At 43.7% G+C, this 23153-nt stretch overlaps 1 protein-coding gene and 1 pseudogene across 1 annotated transcript; both read right to left on the bottom strand.

Moving 5' to 3' along the window:
• Window positions 1-905: 905 nt before the first annotated feature.
• IDH3A (isocitrate dehydrogenase (NAD(+)) 3 catalytic subunit alpha) lies at window positions 906-21401 on the bottom strand. The gene is made up of 11 exons (XM_060096936.1): window positions 21329-21401; window positions 16022-16084; window positions 13333-13416; window positions 11287-11401; window positions 8303-8490; window positions 7683-7816; window positions 6715-6817; window positions 6548-6612; window positions 5246-5330; window positions 4656-4808; window positions 906-2443 (listed from the first exon to the last, which is right to left on the bottom strand). Exons 1-11 carry the CDS (start codon window positions 21353-21355, stop codon window positions 2360-2362), a joined length of 1101 nt encoding a protein of 366 aa, XP_059952919.1. The 5' UTR covers window positions 21356-21401; the 3' UTR covers window positions 906-2359.
• Window positions 8887-9734, bottom strand: LOC132487441 (tropomyosin beta chain-like; annotated as a pseudogene).
• Window positions 21402-23153: the final 1752 nt, after the last annotated feature.

Below are 23153 nucleotides of genomic sequence, written 5' to 3'. Positions count from 1 at the left end.
TGACCCACAGGTCCTCTTCAGTCTGGGCACATGGACTTCTGGCAAGTCTGTTAGGTTCTCTGGGTCAGGTACGGTCCTGGCATCTACATTTGCCAGGTCTTATGCCGAGAAGCTTCATGTGTGGATAGTTTTAAAAGTATTGCTTTTTGTTTGGGTGACAAGTGAGATCAACTCTCTTTCCAGAACTAAAGGGCTGACAGTTTCTGGCCTTCGTTCCAGGTAGACTTAACAGGCTGCTATAGCTCACTTAACAGGAGGCTGGGTGCTGGGGGGGGAGGGGGGAGATGGCTCGGCTAACCAGTGTGCCGCAGGGAAAGCGCTCAGTTGTAACTCACCTAACACCCGACTTACTCTGGAATCTTGTTGGACATTGCCGACCCCATCATCCCATTACCAGGCACTCCACCATACACACACCCACTGACTTTGATGCTTAATAAAACTGCTGCTGCCTATTTGGTTGTATTTAATGTGTAATTTGAAATTAAATTTTTAACAGAACTGTCAACAAGTACCTGATTTTTTTGTCAATAGAGCAGCAGATCAGTCCAGAGTAGTGGTTATTTAACCCATAGGGCACTGTGCAATAGGTATACCAATGACCTCCAGTGTCCTGGAATAAGCAAAGGTGTGGGAGGAGGTCAAGTGGAGCATTCTAGTGAAAGCAGTCAATTGGGTGCTAGTCTGTCACCACCATGCCACCCTGCCCACTCTGTTTTTTGTTTGTTTGTTTTGGCTGAGCCATATAGCTTGTGGAATCTTAGGTTCCTCAATCAGAGATTGAACCTGTGTCCCCTCACCCTGCCTACTCTGAATACTTGAAGCAGCCATTCTTAGTAGCAAACTGAGCCAAAATGACCTAAGGCATCTAAATGGGGAATCGGTAGAGAAAGCATACACCTCAATTCGTTTGGGAATTCTTTATTAGTGTAAACCCAAGGATCACTGATAATTAGCACAATTCAATAAAACAGAAGCAGCAGTTTAAACAAAGTAAAATACATATAAGGTTGTAAATCTGGTTACCAGCCTAAAAAAGGACCCAGACAGGGGTATTTGTTGTTGTTAAGAAATCCCCTTGTGACCAGGGTACACAATGCAAAGCCACAGGTTTACAGTGTTACACAAGGGCCAAGGACATGAGTTGCCTTTGGTGTGGGACCAAAGGGTTCATGAAAATAGTGACTTAGTGTCTGAAGATTAAAGAAAAATCATGCTAAGGATGGGGAATGGAGGAGGGATGGTGAAGTGCCTGAAGGTCAAAAGCTAAGGCAAGCCCCAGGGTGGCACGATTTTGTGACTCATCTCAGGCTGATTCTGCAACTCATTTTTTATTGGTGGTGCTGAGGCACAGGGCGGTAATTTGGTGTTTTGGGGAAGGGGTAGCCACTGAAATATAAAGTTAGTAGCCAGCACCCCAAGGTCCTCAACTGCAGTCAAATTTTATATGGTCAGGCCTTTTAGCAGTATCAGTGGGAGTGTGGTCCACTTCCAGAGACAGACATGCTGGGGAAGAGTGATCGCACACAATGGTCAGCTCCCATGTCTGACTCAGGGTCTGCACAGGGGATCAAGGGCTGCGTTACACACGATGCTTGATGTATGTCCAATGAAAAGGAAGGACCACTCCTTCATTAAAAGCTCTCGCCAGGAATAGTCAATTCATCTCAAGATAAAAATAATTGAACACACAATGCATTTGTGTCTTCATACCCGATATATTACCCATATCTTATTAACAAAAACTATTATATATTTCTCGGATCTGAAGTCTTTATTCATACTCAGTAATTCATGTAAAGCACAAATCAGTCTTTACTTTCCATATCACTAAGAAATATACCATATTCACTGTTTTTGATGTAAACTTTCCCAGGAAATTTCTCTTGTGCCCATTTAGTTTTATACAAATATCATCTTGTGCTAATATGTCAACATTCTATTTTATTTCCATTATATTTTTCATAAACCAAGGAAATCATTGTTTTTCTTGAAAAAGTTGTTTTCTCGTATTAATTCTGTATCATATTTACAGTTAAAGAAAAACCGTTGTAACTGAAGCATAAAATGGTTAACAATGGCAAATGATACAGTCCACTTAAGAGTTTTCAAAAAATGTGTACCAGATAGACATTTAATAAATAAAACAAGCACTTGGATAAAGTCCTTTGAAAGCAGGCCCAGGGACATCACCTGCATCCTCTGCACAGATTTTGTTAAGAAAAGGCCAGGTCTAAAAATGTACTCTGTCAAGAAACAAGCAACAAATGCATAAATGTATACATAATGGGAGGTATTCTAATACAGGCTGACATGGAGTCCGTTAGGAGTGACTGAGGCAAAACCATTTGTAGAAGCCTTAATCTAAATCTTTTACTCGGCGACAGATTTCTTCTGTGAAGTCTGAGCATTTTGCATTGCCTCCCAAATCTTTTGTTAAGCTCTGAGAAAAGGAAAAAGCAAAGATAAAAAATGTATCCACACATTAAACCAAAGCAAGGATGTTTTTATTTAAAGCTCTCAGTGAGATACCAGCTGAGTGAGTTACCTGACTACTCTTTCATTTAGTTCCTCATTTCAAAGTGAGACCCGCTCCACCGCCATCCACCTACTCCAGGAGGACTTGGAAAAGCTAATTCGATAGTGTACACAGAAACACTCTGGAAGAACAAGATGCTCTCACTACAAAGGGAAGCAGGGAGGCTTTCCAAAAATTTTCCCTTTGTCCATACAATAGACCCTAAGGAAGCATTTGATTACGGACACTTAAATGACAGCAAATCTAAACAAGAGGTTGCATAAATTCCTTGAGGATTTTTAATTTTTTTTTTTTCCGGTACACGGGCCTCTCACTGTTAAGCACAGGCTCCAGACGCGCAGGCTCCGCGGCATGTGGGATCTTCCCAGATCGGGGCACAAACTCGTGTCCCCTGCATTGGCAGGTGGACTCTCAACCACTGCGCCACCAGGGAAGCCCTTTTTTTTTTTTTTTTTAAAAACACACATTTTGACCTATTTTTGGAGGCTAAGAAACAAATACTAAGGAAATATTTAAATCACTTAACTCTTAAATTCCCCTCTTTAAGAAAGAAATCCTCCCATATTCTCTGTTTTCTACCAGCTTATGCTCTCTTTACTCCCAAACGGAATGCAATATATTTAATTCTCTTGTCCCATCGCATCCTCAACAATTTAAAGGGCCTATGTGTCATTTAGGCATCTCTCTGCTGGGCTCTATGAGTAGCTTCTCAAATACAGCATCAGAATAAAAAATATATATAATCACATGCCCTTCAATATGACTATATCAGGCTGTTAAAAAACAAGCTTGGGTTTCTTATATTTTGGCTGTAAGAATTTCAAATTATAGAATTTTTTAAAAAGAAGAAGCAAACCTTGAAGATATTATGCTAAGTGAAATAAGCCGGTCACAACGTTACAAATAGTATATGATTCCACTTACATGAGGCACCTAGAGTAGTCAAATTCATAGAGACAGAAAGTAGATGGTGGTTGCCAGGGGCTGGGGGAATGGCAGAAAATAGGTAAATTATTGTTTAATTGGACGGTTTCAGTTTAGGAAAATGAAGAAGTCTGGAGATGGATGGTGGTGAAGGTCGCACAACAATATGAAAAGTATTAATATTTAATACCAATAGACTGTGTGCCTCAAAAGTTATGAAAATGGTCGATTTTATACTATGTATATTTTATCCTTTTTTAAAATGTTAGTTTTTTAAAAAAAGGAAGAGACCTCAGACTACGGATCAGCCTTTCAGGCCCAGCCTTGTAAAGCCATGACCTCCTCTGTTCTCCTCCCACTTTCAGAATAATTGATCACAACCCTCCTATGAGTCACAACTGCTTATGGAAACAGTGAAGCTTGTTGGGTAAGAGCCAGACTGGGTGTGAACCCCAACTTTGCCAGTTAGGAGCTGTGAGACCTTGGACAAACTTACTTAATCTCTCTGTGCTTCGGTTTCCTTATCTATAAAATGGTCTTAATTACAGTATCTATGTCACATAGGAGTAGAGATTTGCTGAGAGATATATAATGAATATAAAATCATGAAAGTATTCAATTAATATCAGCCATTATTACTTCTATAAAACTTCTACATTACTTTTATATCACAGATGCACATAGTATAACATATAGCTCCACTATATTATAGACACATCTGCATCTGTACTACTGCTAGATTCCAAGCTCCTTGAGGCCTGAGACCATACCTTATTCCTCATTTTATTATATTCTCCATACCTTATCATGTATGCAATAGATGTTTGCTGGGAAGAGGAAAAAGCTGCCAAGAAAAATTAATGGATGTGGCCAAGATCCCACAGGTAACAACAGGGTAACTGGGCCTGCGCTGCTCTGATGCCCACACACCTGCTCTTTCCATTGCACCCTGGTGCCCCTACTACAGTGCTTCTCAGCCCTTCCCTGATGAAATACGTTAATCCTCTCTTCAGAAAATGCACACACGTGTGCAGACCCCCCGAGTTCACTCAGGGAGCCCACATTAAGAATGCCTGTTCAACATCCAATCCTTTGGCCCTCTTGAGAAGAACCATCATCGGTCCTTCACACACATAAAACCCAAGGAGGAAATGCATTTTACCCAGCAGAACTGTGGCAAGATTACCAATACCTTGCCATCCTTAATTGTAGCAAAACATGCTGTCTCAATCTTTGCAGCGTGGTCAAAAAGCCCCATGTGGCGCAGCATCATCACGGCACTGAGCAGGAGGGCCGTGGGGTTGGCCATGTCCTTGCCCGCGATGTCTGGGGCGGTCCCGTGAACCTGCCCGGGTAGGGGGGAAAACAGTGCAGTCAGGAGGGAGACAGGAGCAAACAGCCCTCTTCCAGGGAAGCTGGGCTCTTAATCAGCTTTCCTCACCGATGAAAAATAGCTACCAAATAGCTGCTCAGACACATGTCTTAGAAATAAAAGCTCAGAAAAATAAAGAGCTAAAGTAATTCTTTTTTAAGTGCAAAAATATGGACTAACAATCTTATCCAGTCCAACTTTCAGTAAAATATTTTAACTGAGGAAGGATACATAATAAATAATAAGGATAAAAAAGAAATAAGAGGAAAACGAATGAATAAACCAAGCTTCATTTTCTTCTGACAATTGGAAAAACTCAAGAGTTAAAATATATTTATGCAGATAAGCCCTCCTGGGTTCTCATGTCATTCTAACTTGAATTCTGCTTCAGGTGTCACCAGGGTCCTTACCGACTCAAAGATTGCAACTCCATTGGCTCCAATGTTGCCACTTGGTGTCACACCAAGACCTCCAATCAGTCCTGCACACAGGTCACTGGGGGCAGAAAAGCATTTCAAAGGATATTTTGAAAAATAAAACGTCTCACCTAGCACCCAGACTTTCATCTTTAAATACCATTCTCCACTAAAAAGAACCTGGGCTACTTAGAGAAATGGCTGATTCCAGGACTACAGTTAGGAAAATATAGGATGAGCCTGAAGCACCTTATTGTGCCAGAAAGCAAATGATGGGCTGTGTCAAAAGGACACAGAGAGAGTTCAAAGGGACTCCCACTGGCCAAGTCTGCACAACATATGCATCAATATAAAAGATGATAGTGATGGATATAACCATTAAATAAAATAGAAACCAGGAGTCCAAATTGATATAGGTAAATAAGTAAACAAATAAATAAGAGAGAAGGAAAAGCTTATCCTTACAGTAGAATGCCAACTAATACATGTAGAAGGAATGATGGACTTACAAAAGCACCATTTTTTTAATTTTTTTTTTTGCAGTACGCGGACCTCTCACTGCTGTGACCTCTCCCGTTGCGGAGCACAGGCTCCAGACACGCAGGCTCAGCGGCCATGGCTCACGGGCCCAGCCGCTCCGCGGCATGTGGGATCTTCCCGGACCGGGGCACGAACCCGTGTCCCCTGCATCGGCAGGCGGACTCTCAACCACTGCACCACCAGGGAAGCCCCAAAAGCACCATTTGACCACCATCACATGTATGTGTGTAGAGACAAAGAGAGGAAAAAGAAGGAGGAGAAGGAGGATGAAGGGAGGGAAAAGGAGAGAAGAAGAGAGAGAGAGAGAGGGAGTAATAAAGTAAGTCTGGTAAAATGTTAACATTTGGTGAACGTGGGTGCTGAGTACACAGGAATTCTTTGTACCATTCTTGCAACTTTTCTGTAAGTCTGAAATTATGCCAAAAGTTACAAAAAATTTATAAAAATGAACACCCACCTACCTAGCTATACATGATAAAACACTAAAATCAATCAATCAACCAACCAATAAAATATCTGTAAAATGGGAAGAGGGAACTAATGGTCAGGGAGCAAGAGCCCAGAGCTGATTTGGCAAATGAATGAATAACCCATCCAGCATATCACCATTGATATCACCACCTGAATTGTCAGAATTCAACTCGTAGCTTGTAATAAATGCTGTATTTTATAATATTTGGTTAAAATTTGTAAGCCACGATTTATTTTATGACATTTATAAATACACTGTAGGCTAAAAAGTATAGCCAGACTCACCTAAGGATGTCTCCATACAAATTTGGCATAACAAGGACATCAAACTGGGACGGATCCTGGACCATCTACAAAAAATGCATTTGTGCGTTTAGCAATCAAAAACTGTGCACCACACGGACACACTATACACTACAAAAAGTAGCAGGTAAGTGTGAATATATACTTACATTCAAACATACTGTATCAAGGTACATCTCATTAAATTTAATATCTTTACAGTTTTCTGCAACTTCCCTGCATTTTTGCAGAAAAAGCCCATCTGACATTCGCCTGTATTTAATCAAATAAAAACTGTTGAAAGCAAAGACTTGCAGAGAGAAAAAGATCAAATCAGAGAAGTAAAGTAAGTTCAAGAAATTTAAGTTCCAGATATCTGATTTCAATTACAGTAAAATTATTTTTTTTGGCAATAAGTAAAATGCAAATTTCAATGTTTTAGGATACTTCTGGAAGCACAAAAGGGTAAAAAATGTAATATAGTTTGATCATAATAAAGAAGACTATATTTTATAGTGTTATCCAGCAAGAATTATGAAATATCTATTAATAAGAAAACATTAAAATTGCCTTAAAAGGTTAACTTATTCAATTATTTAAATGGTTTTACTATTTTACATGCTCAACACTTTTCTTAGGAAACCTGCTTCCTAATACACTGAGTTGGCCTTTAATACACTAGGGCTGAGAAGAAATTCAAACTGCTAGAATAATACATCAGCTAGCATTAGCACTATGAGCAATATTTTAAGCCCCTGAGCGGGGGGCCATCTCAGAAACATTCCTGCTATTCCCTCCTAACACAGAAACGATTGCCCTTTTACAGACGTGGCCTTAACTGCCCACCGCACCTGGGGATCCAGACTCTCCGGCTTCCTTCCCTGATGGTTCTCAGGCCCTCCTTAAACTTCCGGGACCTGAATTCTTGCTCCCTCCAAGCCTGCTCCAGTCATCCACCCAATGAAGCACATTAAATAGGATATTCTGACACAAGAGAAATGCCTGACCCTCTGACTGGCTACAAGGCCATTTTCCAGAGCTATCAGGAGTCAATGAGCAAGCTGGAGAGAGGAAAGGAAAGCCCTGTCACTGCTCCTTGCCCACAAAGCCGGACGGAGCGCCGCCCACAGGGACTCACATGATGTTGGCTTTGTGCACGGCCGTGACGTTGCTCCGGAGATTGTTCCGCGCATACTCAAAGGCAAACTCCGCGATGCGCTTGCTCGCCCCCTCAGTAATGAGCTTGATACTCTGCACAACTCCATCCACAATCTGAAACAGAGGAAGTCCTGCCTCGCTGAAAGAGTATGGCAACAACCCGGTCCCGGACTGCCGGCAGTGTGCAGACAACACCATCTGAGGCAGGCTTGCATGGCACCAGCTGCCAAGGCAAGCATCATGCATATGGTATGTCAGTGAGGTTACTCATGTTCACTCCAGTCCTAGGAGCCAGGTATTATAAGCCTCATTGCACAGATGAGGAAAACCAAGGTGCAGAGATGGTTACGTATGAAGTTGGGGATTCAAAATTCAAACAGAGGACAAGCTCCCAAGCCCATACCGTGAAGTACCACACCCCCAGGCATCCATTTGAGTACTGTCAGCCAGAGACCCAGGACAAGACAAACACCCACAACTCCTCACAGAATGCAAGAGAACTGTCTTTGGGAAATATTTTCAACTGGGAATTTGAACAAAGGTCCCAAGTGCACAGAAAGCACCCCAACTAAGAATGAAAAAGTATCCAAATGAACATACCACATGCTCAATTCCACTGTATTCTCCTTCTGTGTTCTCTCGAATGGTGACAATATTTACATCACTGTAAGGGGTTTTATAGCCTTCGATTGAGACACATGGTCGGACATTTGCATAAAGGTCAAATGTTTTACGCAGCAATAAATTCATGGATGGGTGACCCGCGGCTATTGGGGTTTTTAAAGGGCCTGTAATAAAGAAGAATACCCAGATGACAAGAGGATACAGTCTGGTCTTTTCTTTTCCTTTATAAACACAAGTACATAGTGTTGACACTTGTCCCTCAGCATGGGGGTTTGGGGGGAGGGATTGATCCAGGACCCAGCAACCCAGCAGATACCAAAATCCATGGATGTTCAAGCCCCTTATTATAAAATGACATAGTATTTGCATATAACCTACACACATCCTCCTGTAAACTAAATCATCTCTAGACTACTTATGATACCTAATATAATATAAACACTATGTAAACAGTTGCCGGTGAAAAAATTCAAGTTTTGCTTTTTGGAACTTTGTGGATTTTTTTTTTTTTTTTGGGTGGTAACACCAGTTTTATTCGTTGGAGTGGTAACTATAGCCTGGCTGGGGGCACGGCCAGCCTTCACAGGTGGCTGAGCTCCAGCAGGGTCTGGTCGAGGGTCTGGTGAATCTCCACGTTCTCCTCCTTGGCACTGGCCAAGGTCTCTTCCAGGTCATCAATGGTTTTCTCCAACTTTGCTGACCTTTTGGCAAACTCTGCTCGGGTCTCAGCCTCCTTTAGCTTCTCCTCCAGCAGTTTGATCTCCTCTTCATATTTATCTTCTTTGGTGGAATACTCCTCCTCTGAGGCCATCAGGGACCTGAGGGCCTGGTCCCCGGTCCGAAGATCCTCCTCCCGGCTCTCAGCCGCCTCAGCTGTCTCTTCTGAGTGCTCCAGCTCTGCCTCCAGGATCACTAGCTTCCTGGCCACCTCCTCATATTTGCGGTCTGAACCCTCAGCAATGTGCTTGGCCTCCTTCAGCTGCATCTCCATCTTTTCCTCATCCTTCATAGCTCAGTTTTCCATGACCTTCATTCCTCTCTCACTCTCATCGGCTGCCTTGTCAGCCTCCTCCAGCTCTTTCAGGGCTGTAGCCAGGCACTCCTGTGCCTGGTCCACCTCCTCCTCTACCAGCTGAATGCAGCGGTTCAGGGAGGCCACATCTGCCCTGGCATCGGTGGCTCTCTTCTCAGCCTGCTCCAGTTTCTCCTGGGCATCCTTCACTGATTCAGAATACTTTTCCACCTCGTCCTCCGTCCCTTTCAGCTTCTTCTGGAGGGCGTGCTGCACCTCCTCCAGCTGCTTGCTGAGGTCCTCAGCTTGCTTCTTGTCGGCCTCAGCCTGCTCAGCGCAGTCGATGGCATTCTCCTTGTCCAGCTTTAGCATCTGCAACTTCTTGATGGCATCCATGGTTGCGGTGGGAGACCAGCTGGCCGGTGGGCAGTGCAGACCAGGCTAACTGGGCTGGCTGCATGGACTGCTGGCACTGGTGGCGGGCGAGGAGGACCAACCGGGACTGGGATGTCCCAGCCCAGAATTTTTTTTTTTAATATTTTCCATACATGATTGCGAATCCACGGATACACATGTGGATATGGAGGGCCAACTGTATTTGAAATTCCAATTTTTATTTTTTCCAGTATTCCATCAGAGATGTATTTAGGATCCTTTCTTTGGACATGAAGTAGCTTTGTAACACATCTAACGTGCACGCTTCATGAATCAAGGGACACTTTTACAACAGAGTAAGCGTCATTTTTTTTTTTTTTTGCGGTACACAGGCCTCTCACTGCCGTGGCCTCTCCCGTTGAGGAGCACAGGCTCCGGATGCGTAGGCCCAGCGGCCACGGCTCACGGGCCCAGCCGCCCCGCGGCACGCGGGATCCTCCCGGACCGGGGCACGAACCCGCGTCCCCCACATCGGCAGGCGGACCCCCAACCACTGCGCCACCAGGGAAGCCCCTACAAGCGTCATTTAAAAGGGCAGACAGGGCCTCCCTGGTGGCGCAAGTGGTTGAGAGTCCGCCTGCCGATGCAGGGAATACGGGTTCGTGCCCCGGTCTGGGAGGATCCCATATGCCGCGGAGCGGCTGGGCCCGTGAGCCATGGCCGCTGAGCCTGCGCGTCCGGAGCCTGCGCGTCCAGAGCCTGTGCTCCGCAACGGGGGAGGCCACAGCAGTGAGAGGCCCGCATACCGCAAAAAAAAAAAAAAAAAAAGGGCAGACAGGTGCTCTGTTTCTGAGTCTGATGTTCTCTTCATCGTAAATGAGTCCATCCATGGCTGGTCACTCTCAGGCAACATTCAGTGCCTACTCCCTGTGTCACCTACAGACCCACCTGGGCTACCCTGTAAAATATGTACTGCCTCTAACTTTACTCTCTCCCTCAGATTCAGATAAAGGAAGAAATTTTCTCAATGAAGCTTTCTGGAATATCATCTGCATTGAGCATCTACTGACTGAGGACCAAGCACGGTATCAGGTCCTTGACATTAGCTAATCCTATGACACCACCTCCCTATGAGCTACCAACTCTATTGCTGTCATTTTTTTTTTTTTTTTTTTTTTTTTGGCTGCACTGTGCCGGTCTTCGGGATCTTCGTTCCCTGATCAGGGATCCAGTCTGGGCCCTAGGCAGTGAAAGCACTGAGTCCTAACCACTGGACTGCCAGGGAAGTCCCCACTGCTGTCATTTAAAGGTAAAGGGGAAAAAAAGAGTACGAAATTTGCCCAAGCCTCCCAGCCAGTAAGCAGCAGGGATGAGATTCAAAGTGGATCTGTCTAGATATAAAGCCTATGCTGAATTCCAATCTGTCACATGCTAATATTTTGAATCATGACCTTAAGCATGTATGAATTAAAATAAAAATGTAAAAATTATACAAAAGATAAATCTAGGTAAAGATAAATATAACACCTGTAGCAGAAATCAATAATAAGCATCATATTCACTTCAGTGCTACCTTTCAAGCCCATCTTGTTCTTATCCATGGACTCTTTGGCTTCTGGAGGGATCATCCACTTTCCTCCCGGGCCTTGAATGGCGGTGACATTCCGCTCCTCCCACTGAATAGGTGCCTAGATGCCACACCACAGAGCACAGTGAACTGGAAAGACCTACATGTGACTGACATTCACACTACAGTTATAAACAAACTTCCTCACTTTGGATGCAACTGGTGAAAATACATACAATAAAGGCCCGGAAAGTTCCTGGCATGCAAGAAGAGATGTCATTCTCTAGCATGCCCAGATGGATTCTCCACATTACCCTTGTCCAGTCATCACTCCTAGCTGCCACTTACCTACTTCTTTTTTTCACAATCACTGTTAACGTGGCTATAATTACAATATCATAAGGAGCAGAGAAATATGATTCACAGAAATATTACATAGTACTGATACATGGATGAATATTGAAAATATTATGCCAAGGGCCAATCACAAAAACCATGTAATTTTTTTTGAAGTTTTGAATTTTATTTATTTTTTTATACAGCAGGTTCTTATTAGTTATCTATTTTATACATATTAGTATATATATGTCAATCCCAATCTCCCAATTCATCACACAAAAACCATGTAATTTTAAGACTCTATTTATATGAAATGTCCAGAATAGGCAAATCTACAGAGAGAGAAAGTAGATTAGTGGTCGCCTAGGGCTGGTGATGGGAGGGCGGCAGGATGGGAGAGATAAGGGTGATGGGGAGTGACTGCTGATGAGTATGGGGTTTCTTTCTGGGTGATGAAAATGTTCTAAAATTAGACTATGGTGATGGTTGCACAACTCCATGAATGAACTGTATACTTTACATGATGAATTGAACAATATATGAATTAAATCTCAATAAAGCTGTTAAGAAAATAAAAGACATATTATATAACCTACGAAAGAAGTTTTAAGGAATAAACGAGCGTTATTCTTTCTTTTCACCCACACCCTTCAATGTGTACACACACATCTGACAACTGGGCACGCACTAGGAATAGGAACACAGAGCAAGACTTGTGCTCCTTGGTCACACGGAGCTTACAGCTGAGAGCGATCATATTTCAGTTCCCTTGGGGAATGCTATTGTATAAGCATCATTTCCTCTGTAGGAGTTTTAATTAAAAACTCATATAGAGGGCCTCCCTGGTGGCGCAAGTGGTTGAGAGTCCGCCTGCCGATGCAGGGGATACGGGTTCGTGCCCCGGTCTGGGAGGATCCCATATGCCGCGGAGCGGCTGGGCCCGTGAGCCATGGCCGCTGAGCCTGCGCGTCCGGAGCCTGCGCGTCCGGAGCCTGTGCTCCGCAACGGGGGAGGCCACAACAGTGAGAGGCCCGCATACCGCAAAAAAAAAAAAAAAAAAAAAAAAAAAAAAAACAACTCATATAGAAAAACAATTTATGTTTAGTATAAATAAATTGAATTCCTTGACTTAGAGCTGTTGGTATCATAACAACCCTGATTTAACCTTACACATTATTTCGCCTAGCAGCTATAAATAGCAAGAATAAAGCATCAAGTCAAACAAAGTCCAAGTTTCCTAAATTCTCTAGATTTTTAAATATCTACCTGCATTGAAGGTTAGGCTGTTGGATAATAATACCTCATACTTGATATTTCCACACCAGGAAAAAAAAAAAAAGAAGCTTTCAAAATGCCCTATATAGTTTTCTGAAATATCAATTCTATTCTCTTTTTTTTTGGCAGGAAGGAAAAATGAGACAGACAGGTGACGTAGAGGGGCTTAAAGACTTTAAACCCAGGCAGTGTTCAAAAGTCCACAAAAATTACAGTACTACTTGGATTACTTTATATATAACTGATGCCAATGCAGTAGCTTAAACTATTGACAATGACGGCAGCAAACAACACTCTTAAAGTCAGAATCTGTGAAATTTAACAGACCTCACCAACTTCATACAAACGTGAACAATTCATCCTGAGTTCACGGTCTCCAACTGGCTAAGAAAACTTTTCTACAAATTCTTATCAAAAGTAGTTTTTAAGCCCACTTACTTTGGCAGCATCAAAAATCTTCATAACTGCAGCTGAAATTTCTGGGCCAATTCCATCTCCTGGAATTAAAGTTACCGTCTTAACCTGAATATAAGAAATCATCAAAGAAGACAGTCAGAATTGATTTTTGAAGGTTTAAAAAGGAACATCATTGACAAAGAAATCCAGTTTATGGGTTTTCTTAACTCATAAGAAATGCCTTTAAGAAAACAGACCTACCTTCCAACGGCTTATCAAAGTGGAGCCAAGAACCAAGAGACTCCACAACTCTACTCCCTAGCTGAGCCCAGAGGTTTTAGAAAGAACTTAAGTTATGCTCTCCAGATAAAACAAAAATAAACTACCCGGTAAACTTCCCAATTGATGTTTCGTTTCAGACAAACTACAAAGAGACCAATTAATTGAAGTCTGTAAAACCAAGGAGAGCAAAACATTTCAACAATATTCTCTCACTAAAAATTAGAGGGCCGGGCCTCCCTGGTGGCGCAAGTGGTTGAGAGTCCGCCTGCCGATGCAGGGGATACGGGTTCGTGCCCCGGTCTGGGAGGATCCCATGTGCCGCGGAGCGGCTGGGCCCGTGAGCCATGGCCGCTGAGCCTGCGCGTCCGGAGCCTGCGCGTCCGGAGCCTGTGCTCCGCAACGGGGGAGGCCACAACAGTGAGAGGCCCGCATACCGCAAAAATAAATAAATAAATAAATAAATAAATAAATAAAAATTAGAGGGCTTCCCAGGGAGGCAAGGGCTTTCCTCTCCACCGGGAGCCTAGAAAGTTCGGTTTCTCATGCAACTCGTTCAGTCTTACAAAACACTCTCAGACACTTCCAGAGTATCACTGAGGTCTGTTTCGGCACTCAGAAAATCAGACTTTTGGGCTTTCCTGGTGGCACAGTGGTTGAGAGTCCGCCTGCCGATGCAGGACACACGGGTTCGTGCCCCGGTCTGGGAAGATCCCACATGCCGCGGAGCGGCTAGGCCTGTGAGCCATGGCCGCTGAGCCTGCGCGTCCGGAGCCTGTGCTCCGCAGCGGGAGAGGCCACAACAGTGAGAGGCCCGCATACCACAAAAAAACAAAACAAATACAAAAACAACAAAAAAAGAAAATCAGACTTCACATCAAGAGAGGGTCTCCATTTTCCTGATTTCCTTTCTAAAATTGGCTCCTAATGACAAAAGTAATCCAAATAAGCTCAGCAAAGTTTATTTGGAACCAACAAGAATAGGGTATGTGATCATACCTGTAATGTCTGAATTACACTTAGAACGGCAAGTGTATTTATAATGTAAAATCAACGATTTAGTTCAAAGGCTTCAAACAAAATATAGCCAGCATTTCAAACACAGAAAAAAAATGTGTAAAGGGAAATGATGAGAGGATTTAAATGAGGATTACCATTTGGAAACTATATATGTCATTATTTGGGTATTTCCCCGACCTAGAAGTTTGGTTCAGACAACAGTCCCTGGCCTTTTTCAGTGCCAGTTGCCTGTGCTACATTTTTAAAAAATCACTGATTTACATTTCCCTGGTCTTTTACCTTCCAGTGATGCTCCCAAATTAGGTGGACTAATTATTTCTGAATTTTTCTGTACAACTGAAGAAATCTTTTTTAAAAATTAGTTTCTCTTATTTCTTTCAAATATAACCCCTTCCCCACCAGGCCAATATATATTTTTTAATGGACAGCCTGAAAATTAAATAATAGCAGAGAGCAATGATCATCTCATTAGCTTTCAGAATGCGTTTGAAATGCTAGCTTAACTAAAGCGCAAGCCTCATTCTGCATCTTTTGCAGCAAAAGCAGAGCCAAAAGAACCCCTTTGGCTTCTTCTTCCTGTTCTCCCAACATGTAATAACAAACGTTATCAGGCCACCAGAAAAAACTACTTTACTTCCACAGTTCAGAAAGTAAATGAAAAAAGATATACTATGGTCTTACAAATCCCTCACAGGGTAAAATGTTATACGGGAGTATAGGAATTATGAAATCCAAATCAGATTCTGTAAGAAGGAGGTAAAATAAAAACATACAGGAAGTCACTGACCCACAGTCTTAGAATGCTCTAAAAATGTGGTATCAGCTTTTAAAGCACAGAACTCTAATGCTGGGAATTCTAAAAGCAGCAGATTTAATGAGAAATAGATGATCCGCTAACACAAGAGTCTATGAAGACTATGTAAGCAAAGTATTGATACATATAAGCCTACAGGGCTTATAGATGTTTGAGGCATTCCTAATTGGTGATCAATCTACTGTTTTCAGGGAAGCTCACAAAATAAAAATGCAAAGCAGGTTTTGAAGCTTCTCAACAATTTTGTCTCAACCTGTACTAGTTTGGAAAAAACTGTCTTATCCAAATGAGATTGTGAAATAAAGTAACAGGCTCAAGGGTAGTAGCTATCTTTAGATAATATCTTTTTTTTATATTCTATTTTATAACTATTTTTAACAAGCCTCCTTCAAGATATTAATGTGATAGGCTTACAGCACCAGCTATAATACAATTTTTTTAATGTGCAAGTGACCTAATAGATTTATGCATGTTCACCAATAATTTAAATATACAGTATAAGTATGGCCAATTTTCCCTAATTTTAAATAAGTGAAGATTAAATGCTATATAATGTGTCTAAGCATCTTTCTTGAGAAACTTCTAAAAGGAAAAAATAAAAGACGTAATTATACTCACACCACCAGCAAAACCTCTGGTCACCTGTTTTTGGTTGTGGAGTGCCCCCAGCAGCCGAGAGACCTACATTTAATATCAACAAAGAAATGTTACATACAGAATTAAACCACATATAGTTAAAAGGTAGAGATGGAACCACCTCTGACAGCTGATAATGCTGCAACTTTGCACAGATATATTCAGGAATTTCCGAGGATTATTTTTCTCACGTATTAGCTCAATATAGCAAGCCCTTTCGGATTTGAAAACTGAAATATTCAGTTTACCTTTGCTTTGAGAATGTAAGTACGATATATGTACTTTTAAAGTCAATTTTATGAAAAGTTGTCAAAAGACATTGAAGCTAGAATGAAACTCTACTTTCTTAGCTCAAACACTGGATTTTTCTCAGATGATCTGGATGGTTTAATGTCAACATTCTTGACCACTGGGTCAATTTGGGGGTAACACACACTCTAAGAAAACTATCACTAATTTTAAGAGCCAGCAGGGTTCTTATAAATCCCAGAGCCCAACTCACTCATTATACAGTGGAAACAGTGGGTCCAAAGAGTAGGGATTTGCCTAAGGTCACAGAGTGACCACAAAGAGACCACAATCTGGGTCTCCTGACTCTTAGTTCAGGGCTCCTCCAATCATACATTATGCCTATTCTTCTCCCATGAATATTAAGAAATTACACTGTATAATAAAAATCTAACAAAGTTTATTTAATACTATTTTGACACCTGTGTCATAGAGAGTAAAGATTTTAAATAAATTATCTACTTCTTCTGATAATATAAGTGACATGGTCATTATTGTTAATTGCTGGGAGAGGGGAAAGATACAAAAAAAGAAAAGAAATGTGACCTACTAATCCCACTACCCCAAGACGTTACCACCGGTACATTTCTTTTTCCACTTAACACTATGACACACCAGAAATATAAATTTTTTTTTTTTTTTTTTTTTCCTTTTTGCGTTATGTGGGCCTCTCACTGTTGTGGCCTCCCCCGTTGCGGAGCACAGGCTCCGGATGCGCAGGCCCAGTGGCCATGGCTCACGGGCCCAGCCGCTCCGCGGCATATGGGATCCTCCCAGACCGGGGCACGAACCCGTATCCCCTGCATCGGCAGGCGGACTCTCAACCACTGCGCCACCAGGGAGGCCCCAGAAATATAAATTTTTAAAGGTTATTTTGAACTTTAATAATTCAGCCCTTGAAAACTGGTACAAAGTCATATTACATTATAATAAACAGAATATAATCAAAGAAATTGGGTACATAAACCCAAAGTATTAAAATTCATTAGAAGTTTTAGTGACTTCCCTGGTGGTGCAGTGGATAAGAATCCACCTGCCAATGCAGGGGACACGGGTTCGATCTCTGGTCCAGAAAGATCCCACATGCTGCAGAGCAACTAAGCCCATGCACCACAACTACTGAGCCTGAGCTCTAGAGCCTGCTTGCCACAACTACTGAAGCCCACACACCTAGAGCCCATGCTCTGCAACAAGAGAAGCCCACCGGAATGGGAAGCCCCGCGCACTGCAACTAAGAGTAGCCCCTGCTCACCGCAACTAGAGAAAGCCCACACGCAGCAATGAAGACCCAATGCAACCAAAAATAAATAAAATTATTTAATAAATAAATAATAATTCATTAAAAAATTTTAATGTTAACTTTTTTCATGCTAGATACATGAGCAAAGATACATTTGTTATATCCTTAGTCTTCCTTTTGGGGGACAGTTCTTGTAAGTCCTGAACCTTTGCTGTAATATCAGCATCCACTAAAGAGACACCAACCAACAGCCAAGGAGCTGTGAACGAATTGTATCCTCTAACCTGGCATCTACAGTCATCCCTCTGGACTGACAATAAAAGACAGGGTGAGACCCAAAAGAATACGCTATGCCAAAACCACTGGCCAAAAACTTAATCCTAGGACATGATTCATCCACCAGCAAATGGGCTATTGGAAGGGAGACCATTTAAAGGCTACATTATAAGATTTGCATGAGTCCTTCTCCCCACCCCCCAGAAAGAGAGAAAAAACATTCACTCAAAACAGGCCCATGTCAGGACTTCCCTGGTGGTCCAGTGAGTAAGACTCTGTGCTCCCAATGCAAGGGGCCTGGGTTCGATCCCAGGTCAGGAACTAGATCCCGCATGCAGGCCGCAACTAAGAGTCTGCATGCCGCAACTAAGAAGTCCGCATGCCCCAGTGAAGATCCTGTGTGCTGCAACTAAGACCTGGTGCAGCCAAAATTAATTAATTAATTTAAAAAAAAAACAGGCCCATGTCGAGATTGGGACTGACATATATACACTACTAAATATAAAATAGATAACTAATAAGAACCTGCTGTATAGCACAGGGAACCCTACTCAATACTCTGTAATGGCCTACATGGGAAAAGAATCTAAAACAAAAAGGGGGGGCTATATGTATATGTATAACTGATTCACTTTGCTGTACACCTGAAACTAACACAACACTGTAAATCAACTACATTCCAATAAAAATTTAAAAACGGCCCATGTCTTTGTGATAAAAGACCCAACCAAAATAACTGATTTAAAATGTAAATCCATGAGGCAAAGATTTTCATGTTTTGTTCACTGTTCTATCTCCAGTACCTAGAACAGTGCCTAGCTCACAGTAGGTGCTCAGAATACTTTTGGAAAAACTGAGGCCAGCCTCAAGCATCTCTCTATCTGATGAGTTCTCACTCCAGCAAGTAGCTTTAATACTTGCAATGATTTCCTCTAACAACCAGTCTTCTTCATCTCTGTCATCTCTCCTGATCTTAGAATAAGGCAGTATTGCATCTAAATCATTAGAATGACCCGGAACTTTTAAACTTTTTTTTTTTTTTTTTCCCGGTACGCGGTCCTCTCACTGTTGTGGTCTCTCCCGTTGCGGAGCACAGGCTCCGGACACGCAGGCCCAGCAGCCATGGCTCACGGGCCCAGCCTCTCCGCGGCATGTGGGATCCTCCCAGACCGGGGCACGAACCCGTGTCCCCTGCATCGGCAGGCGGACTCTCAACCACTGCACCACCAGGGGAGCCCTGACCTGGAACTTTTAAGACAAGATTTTTTAAAGCACAGGCTGACTTCTACTTTATAGTATGCTTGTACATATACTAAAACTACATCATTTTATTTTAATAAAACCTGGAGAGATTGTATTAGTAGCCCTTTTCAGATAAGGAGACTAAGGCCAGGCTCACAGAATATGGACTGAACTTCTGACTTTCTGGGCCATCTTCATCCATACCACCTCATTTCCTTTTTTACCTTCATCCTCCAACTTAAAAACATATAAATACAGTGTAGAATGTATGGCAGGTACTCACTCAATAAAAGCTTCCTGATGGGGGAACTGCCTCATTATAATTATAGTATTTTAGAGCCAGAAAGGTCTTTAGAAACTCACTATTTTTTCTAAATAAAGCTTTTTTAGAAAAAAATAAATTTAAGCTGCTGATCTCTTTTTTTCAAATAAAAGCTTAAATGGAACGCTAATAGAGGACTTGTTCTGATTGAAACTCACATCCAGCTCAGCTTTCTCATAATTCTGGGACATCAGCTTCTGAGACACTGTCTATCCCAGTCCCTAAAGGGAGAAACTGGCCCACAGAGGTCAAATGACTGCCAAAGGTCACACGGGGAGTCCATTCCATGTCAGAGGAGAACCTCATCCTCTGACACTTTCTGAATTCCTACTATGTGGCTTTTTTCTTGTAGACCACGCTAAAGGCAAAAGAAATTTACTAGCTGTTTTATTTAGTCCCTCATTCTGAAGCTTAATGTACCTACCAAAGATGATGGGATGTTAAGTGTAAGCTCAGTGATTAAAGGATTGACTTCTGTTTAGACAATGACACAGAATTTGCTTTACCTTCAGGAGCCAATGTAAAATAAATTACCGTCATACATAAATCCAGGTCTGAAGATGGTAACAAAGCAGAACCCAGTTACTAAATAAAACCTAGCTACTGATGCCCAATTGTCTGCTTGAAGACTGTAAGATAAGTATATTGAGAGCTAGGAAAGCTTCAGGTTTTTGTGTTCCTTCTGCATGTATTAGGTACTCTCACATTATTTTTTTCAATCCTCAAACAACTCTGTGAAGCAGGTATAAATATGTTACAGATGGCTTATTAAGGCTCAGAGATGTTAAGTAATTTGCTCAGGGTCACACAGCCTATCAATGGTACTGCCAATATTTAAACCTAAGACTCCTAAACTCCAGTGTAGACTGTTTTTCACTAAGTAACAGTACATGTGGACCTTGATTTAAACTTAAAACAAAGGAGAAATACAGTATCAAATTTTATAGGAAAAAATTAAATTGCTTATGGTAGGTTTCTAGGGGATCATTATTTAAGAGCAACAGGAGACCTGAAGGCCCATTTTTCCCTCTGCCTATAATTCGTTGTGTGACCTTGGCCACAGAGTAGGCAGAATGGGACTTGGAAATGGGAATCCCGAGACATCTGGGTTCCTCTTCCAGTTCTGACACGGACTTTCTGTGTGATCTTGAGCAATTACGTTTTCAAGCACAGTTAGTTCCACTGAGGAACCAAAGAATTGCAGAGATGGTCAGAAACCCTATCCAGCTGCGGCAGGCATCCGAGCTGTCAAGGTGAGAACGCAGGATTCTCACAAATAAAAGGTGAAAGAAAGGCGTTGCTGGTCTCCCTCTCCCAGTCTCCCAGTGTTCAGATAGCAGTTCCAAGATGCAAGGTACCCTGTGTTCTTTTAAGGGGAAATAGCTACACGATCAGATTGGGAAGAGCTCTAAGAGAGAAAAAGTCTGGCAGGAAAGTGACTTCGGGATTCCCTCACCTGGGAGGTTACCCGGCCCGGGCCGGAGCAGACACCTGGGGGAGGCCTGGGCCGTGCTGGAGAAGACTCTCCGCGCGGTCAGCAGGCTGCAGGGCCGCAGCCTCGGAAGCCGCCGGGATGGCGGAGCCGGGGCGGCGGCTCCGGTGACCTTCCCGGGCTCCGCGCGAGGCCTGGGCTCCGGCCGGGGCAGATGCCGGCGGTGGAACCGGGATGCTGCCCGGAGCAGTACCTGCGCCCCCTGCCTTGACCTTGATGCCATCCCAGCCCCAGGCGCTGCCTTCCGAGAGCGAGGCTGCCTACACACCGCACGCGGGCCACGGAGCGAGGCGCACAGGCGGTCAGGAAAGGCTTCCTAACTGTCCGCAGCCGGCCGCGCGCCGCCGCCTCCCCGTCGGGGGCCGCGTGCTGGGCGGGGGCAGGCGCGCGGCCCGCCCGCCAGTCACAAGCCGGCCTGCAGGCGCTCACCTTAGATATCCACGCGGGCCCAGCCATCGTTTCCAATCCTCTCACCACGGCGACAGCGGCGGCAGTACTGCGCAGCCGCGCAGCCCGTGCCGGGAGCCCGCCCCTGGAAGCCCCGCCCCCTGGAAGCCCCCGCCCCCACGGACTCGCCTAGGGGATTCTCCGAGCACGCTCCTGGTCCCGGTCCTGGACACCCCGGCTCCGCTGGCCAATCGCTGGGCTAGTCTCGCGGCGACGTGCGGAGCAGCGACCCGGAAGCTGCAGTCAGTGATCTCCGGTAAGAGTCCTTCCTCTCCTCATTCATTCATAGATTCACTGTTCAGATGGGATGTTTGTTCCGCGCCTGCTAGATGCCAGTCATTCTTCTAGATTTGGGGGATTTTGTTTCTCTTACGGAGTTTACAGCCTCAAGGAGGGAGAAAGATCATTTACTCGTTCCACAAATATTTATTTTTATTTTTTAACAGCTTTATTTAGGTGTAACTCATATACTTTAAAATTCACTCACTGTGGGGCTTCCCTGGTGGCGCAGTGGTTGAGAGTCCGCCTGCTGATGCAGGGCACACGGGTTCGTGCCCCGGGCCGGGAAGATCCCACATTCCGCGGAAAGGCTAGGCTCGTGAGCCATGGCCGCTGAGCCTGCGCGTCCGGAGCCTGTGCTTCGCAACGGGAGAGGCCACAACAATGAGAAGCCCGCGTACCGCAAAAAGGAAAAAAAAAAAAGTTCACTCACTGTAATTTCACGATGATTTTCATTAAATGTGAACAGTTGCACAGCCATCACCACAATCCAGTTTTCGAATCTATGGAAATACTCCTTGTGCCCATTTGCAGTCAATCCCAGCTCCAATCCCAGGTCCCAGCAACTACTGATCTGTTTTATGTCTTTAAAGCTCTACAAATATTTCTGAGTGCCAACTAGATACCAGACACTGTTCTAAGTGCTGGGTTTTACAATCCAGTAGAAAAGACAGGCACCAATCAAGTATCACACAAATATGTAAATTAAAACTGTGATAAGTGTCAGGAAGGGAAAATGCAAGGAGCAATGAGAAGGTAAAATCAGGGGACCTGATTCAAATCTAACAGAGAGGCCAGAGAAAGCCTTTCTAAGGAAATAACACCCATGCTCCCCTTCCTCCTCATCCTCTCCTCAGCAACCAGAGTCCTGAAGCTCTACTGATCACGGGTCCCCTAGTTGGGTGCCGGGGTGATTTAGACTAAGTCTCCCCCAACCCCACCCTGGAAGAGGTTGTTTCCAGAGAAGAGCTACCCATCTACCCAGAAAGGTGGTGAATTAGGTGCAGAAGTGATGCCAGTGACTTTCATGAGATAATAAAGTACAGCTAAGTCTGTGGCCTCATCAGGATACAGGGATCTCATCAATCTCTTCTCCTTGGCCTTTCCTCTCATCAGGCCCTGGCAGTCCCACCCAGGGGTGTTCTCCTCAGTCCCCCTCCACTCCATCCCCACTGCCACCCCTGCCCTCCTGCAGGACTGACCATCTGATGCCCAGACAACCCAGTCCTTTCTCCACACAGTCCTCTCCTTCACTCACAGCTCTGACCAGGGCCCATCCGGGCCCTAAAACCTCCTGGCTCTCTCTTGCATTCATCTCTCACCACTGTGTTTTTCAGCCATATTTCCTGTCACTCCTTCCAGCCCGAAAGTCCTGGAGTGCCAGCCAAGTAGGGCTCCTGGCCAGCCCCCAAATGCTTCCCATATTTTACCCACCCTATGCTCATGCCATTCCCTCTGCCAGAATGCCCTTTTGCACCATTTCCACCTGTTGAAATTCCAGCCACTTGTCAAGGCTCAGCTCAGATGT

The sequence above is a fragment of the Mesoplodon densirostris genome, chromosome 4 (genome assembly GCF_025265405.1).
Source record: "Mesoplodon densirostris isolate mMesDen1 chromosome 4, mMesDen1 primary haplotype, whole genome shotgun sequence".
NCBI classification, from domain to species: Eukaryota; Metazoa; Chordata; class Mammalia; order Artiodactyla; family Ziphiidae; genus Mesoplodon; species Mesoplodon densirostris.
Note: the sequence above shows the minus strand (reverse complement) of the source record. Positions and strands in the feature narration are given on the sequence as shown.

Bases quoted from the DNA above. Each gene is read 5' to 3' on its own strand.
- IDH3A (XM_060096936.1), bottom strand. From the start codon at position 21,355: ATGGCTGGGCCCGCGTGGATATCTAAG. The intron at 13,417-16,021 runs GTGAGTATAATT...TCTTATATTCAG, and splicing joins CCAGAGGTTTTGCTGGTGGT to GTTAAGACGGTAACTTTAAT. The intron at 6,613-6,714 runs GTAAGTATATAT...CATTTTTTGTAG, and splicing joins TTGATACAGTATGTTTGAAT to ATGGTCCAGGATCCGTCCCA.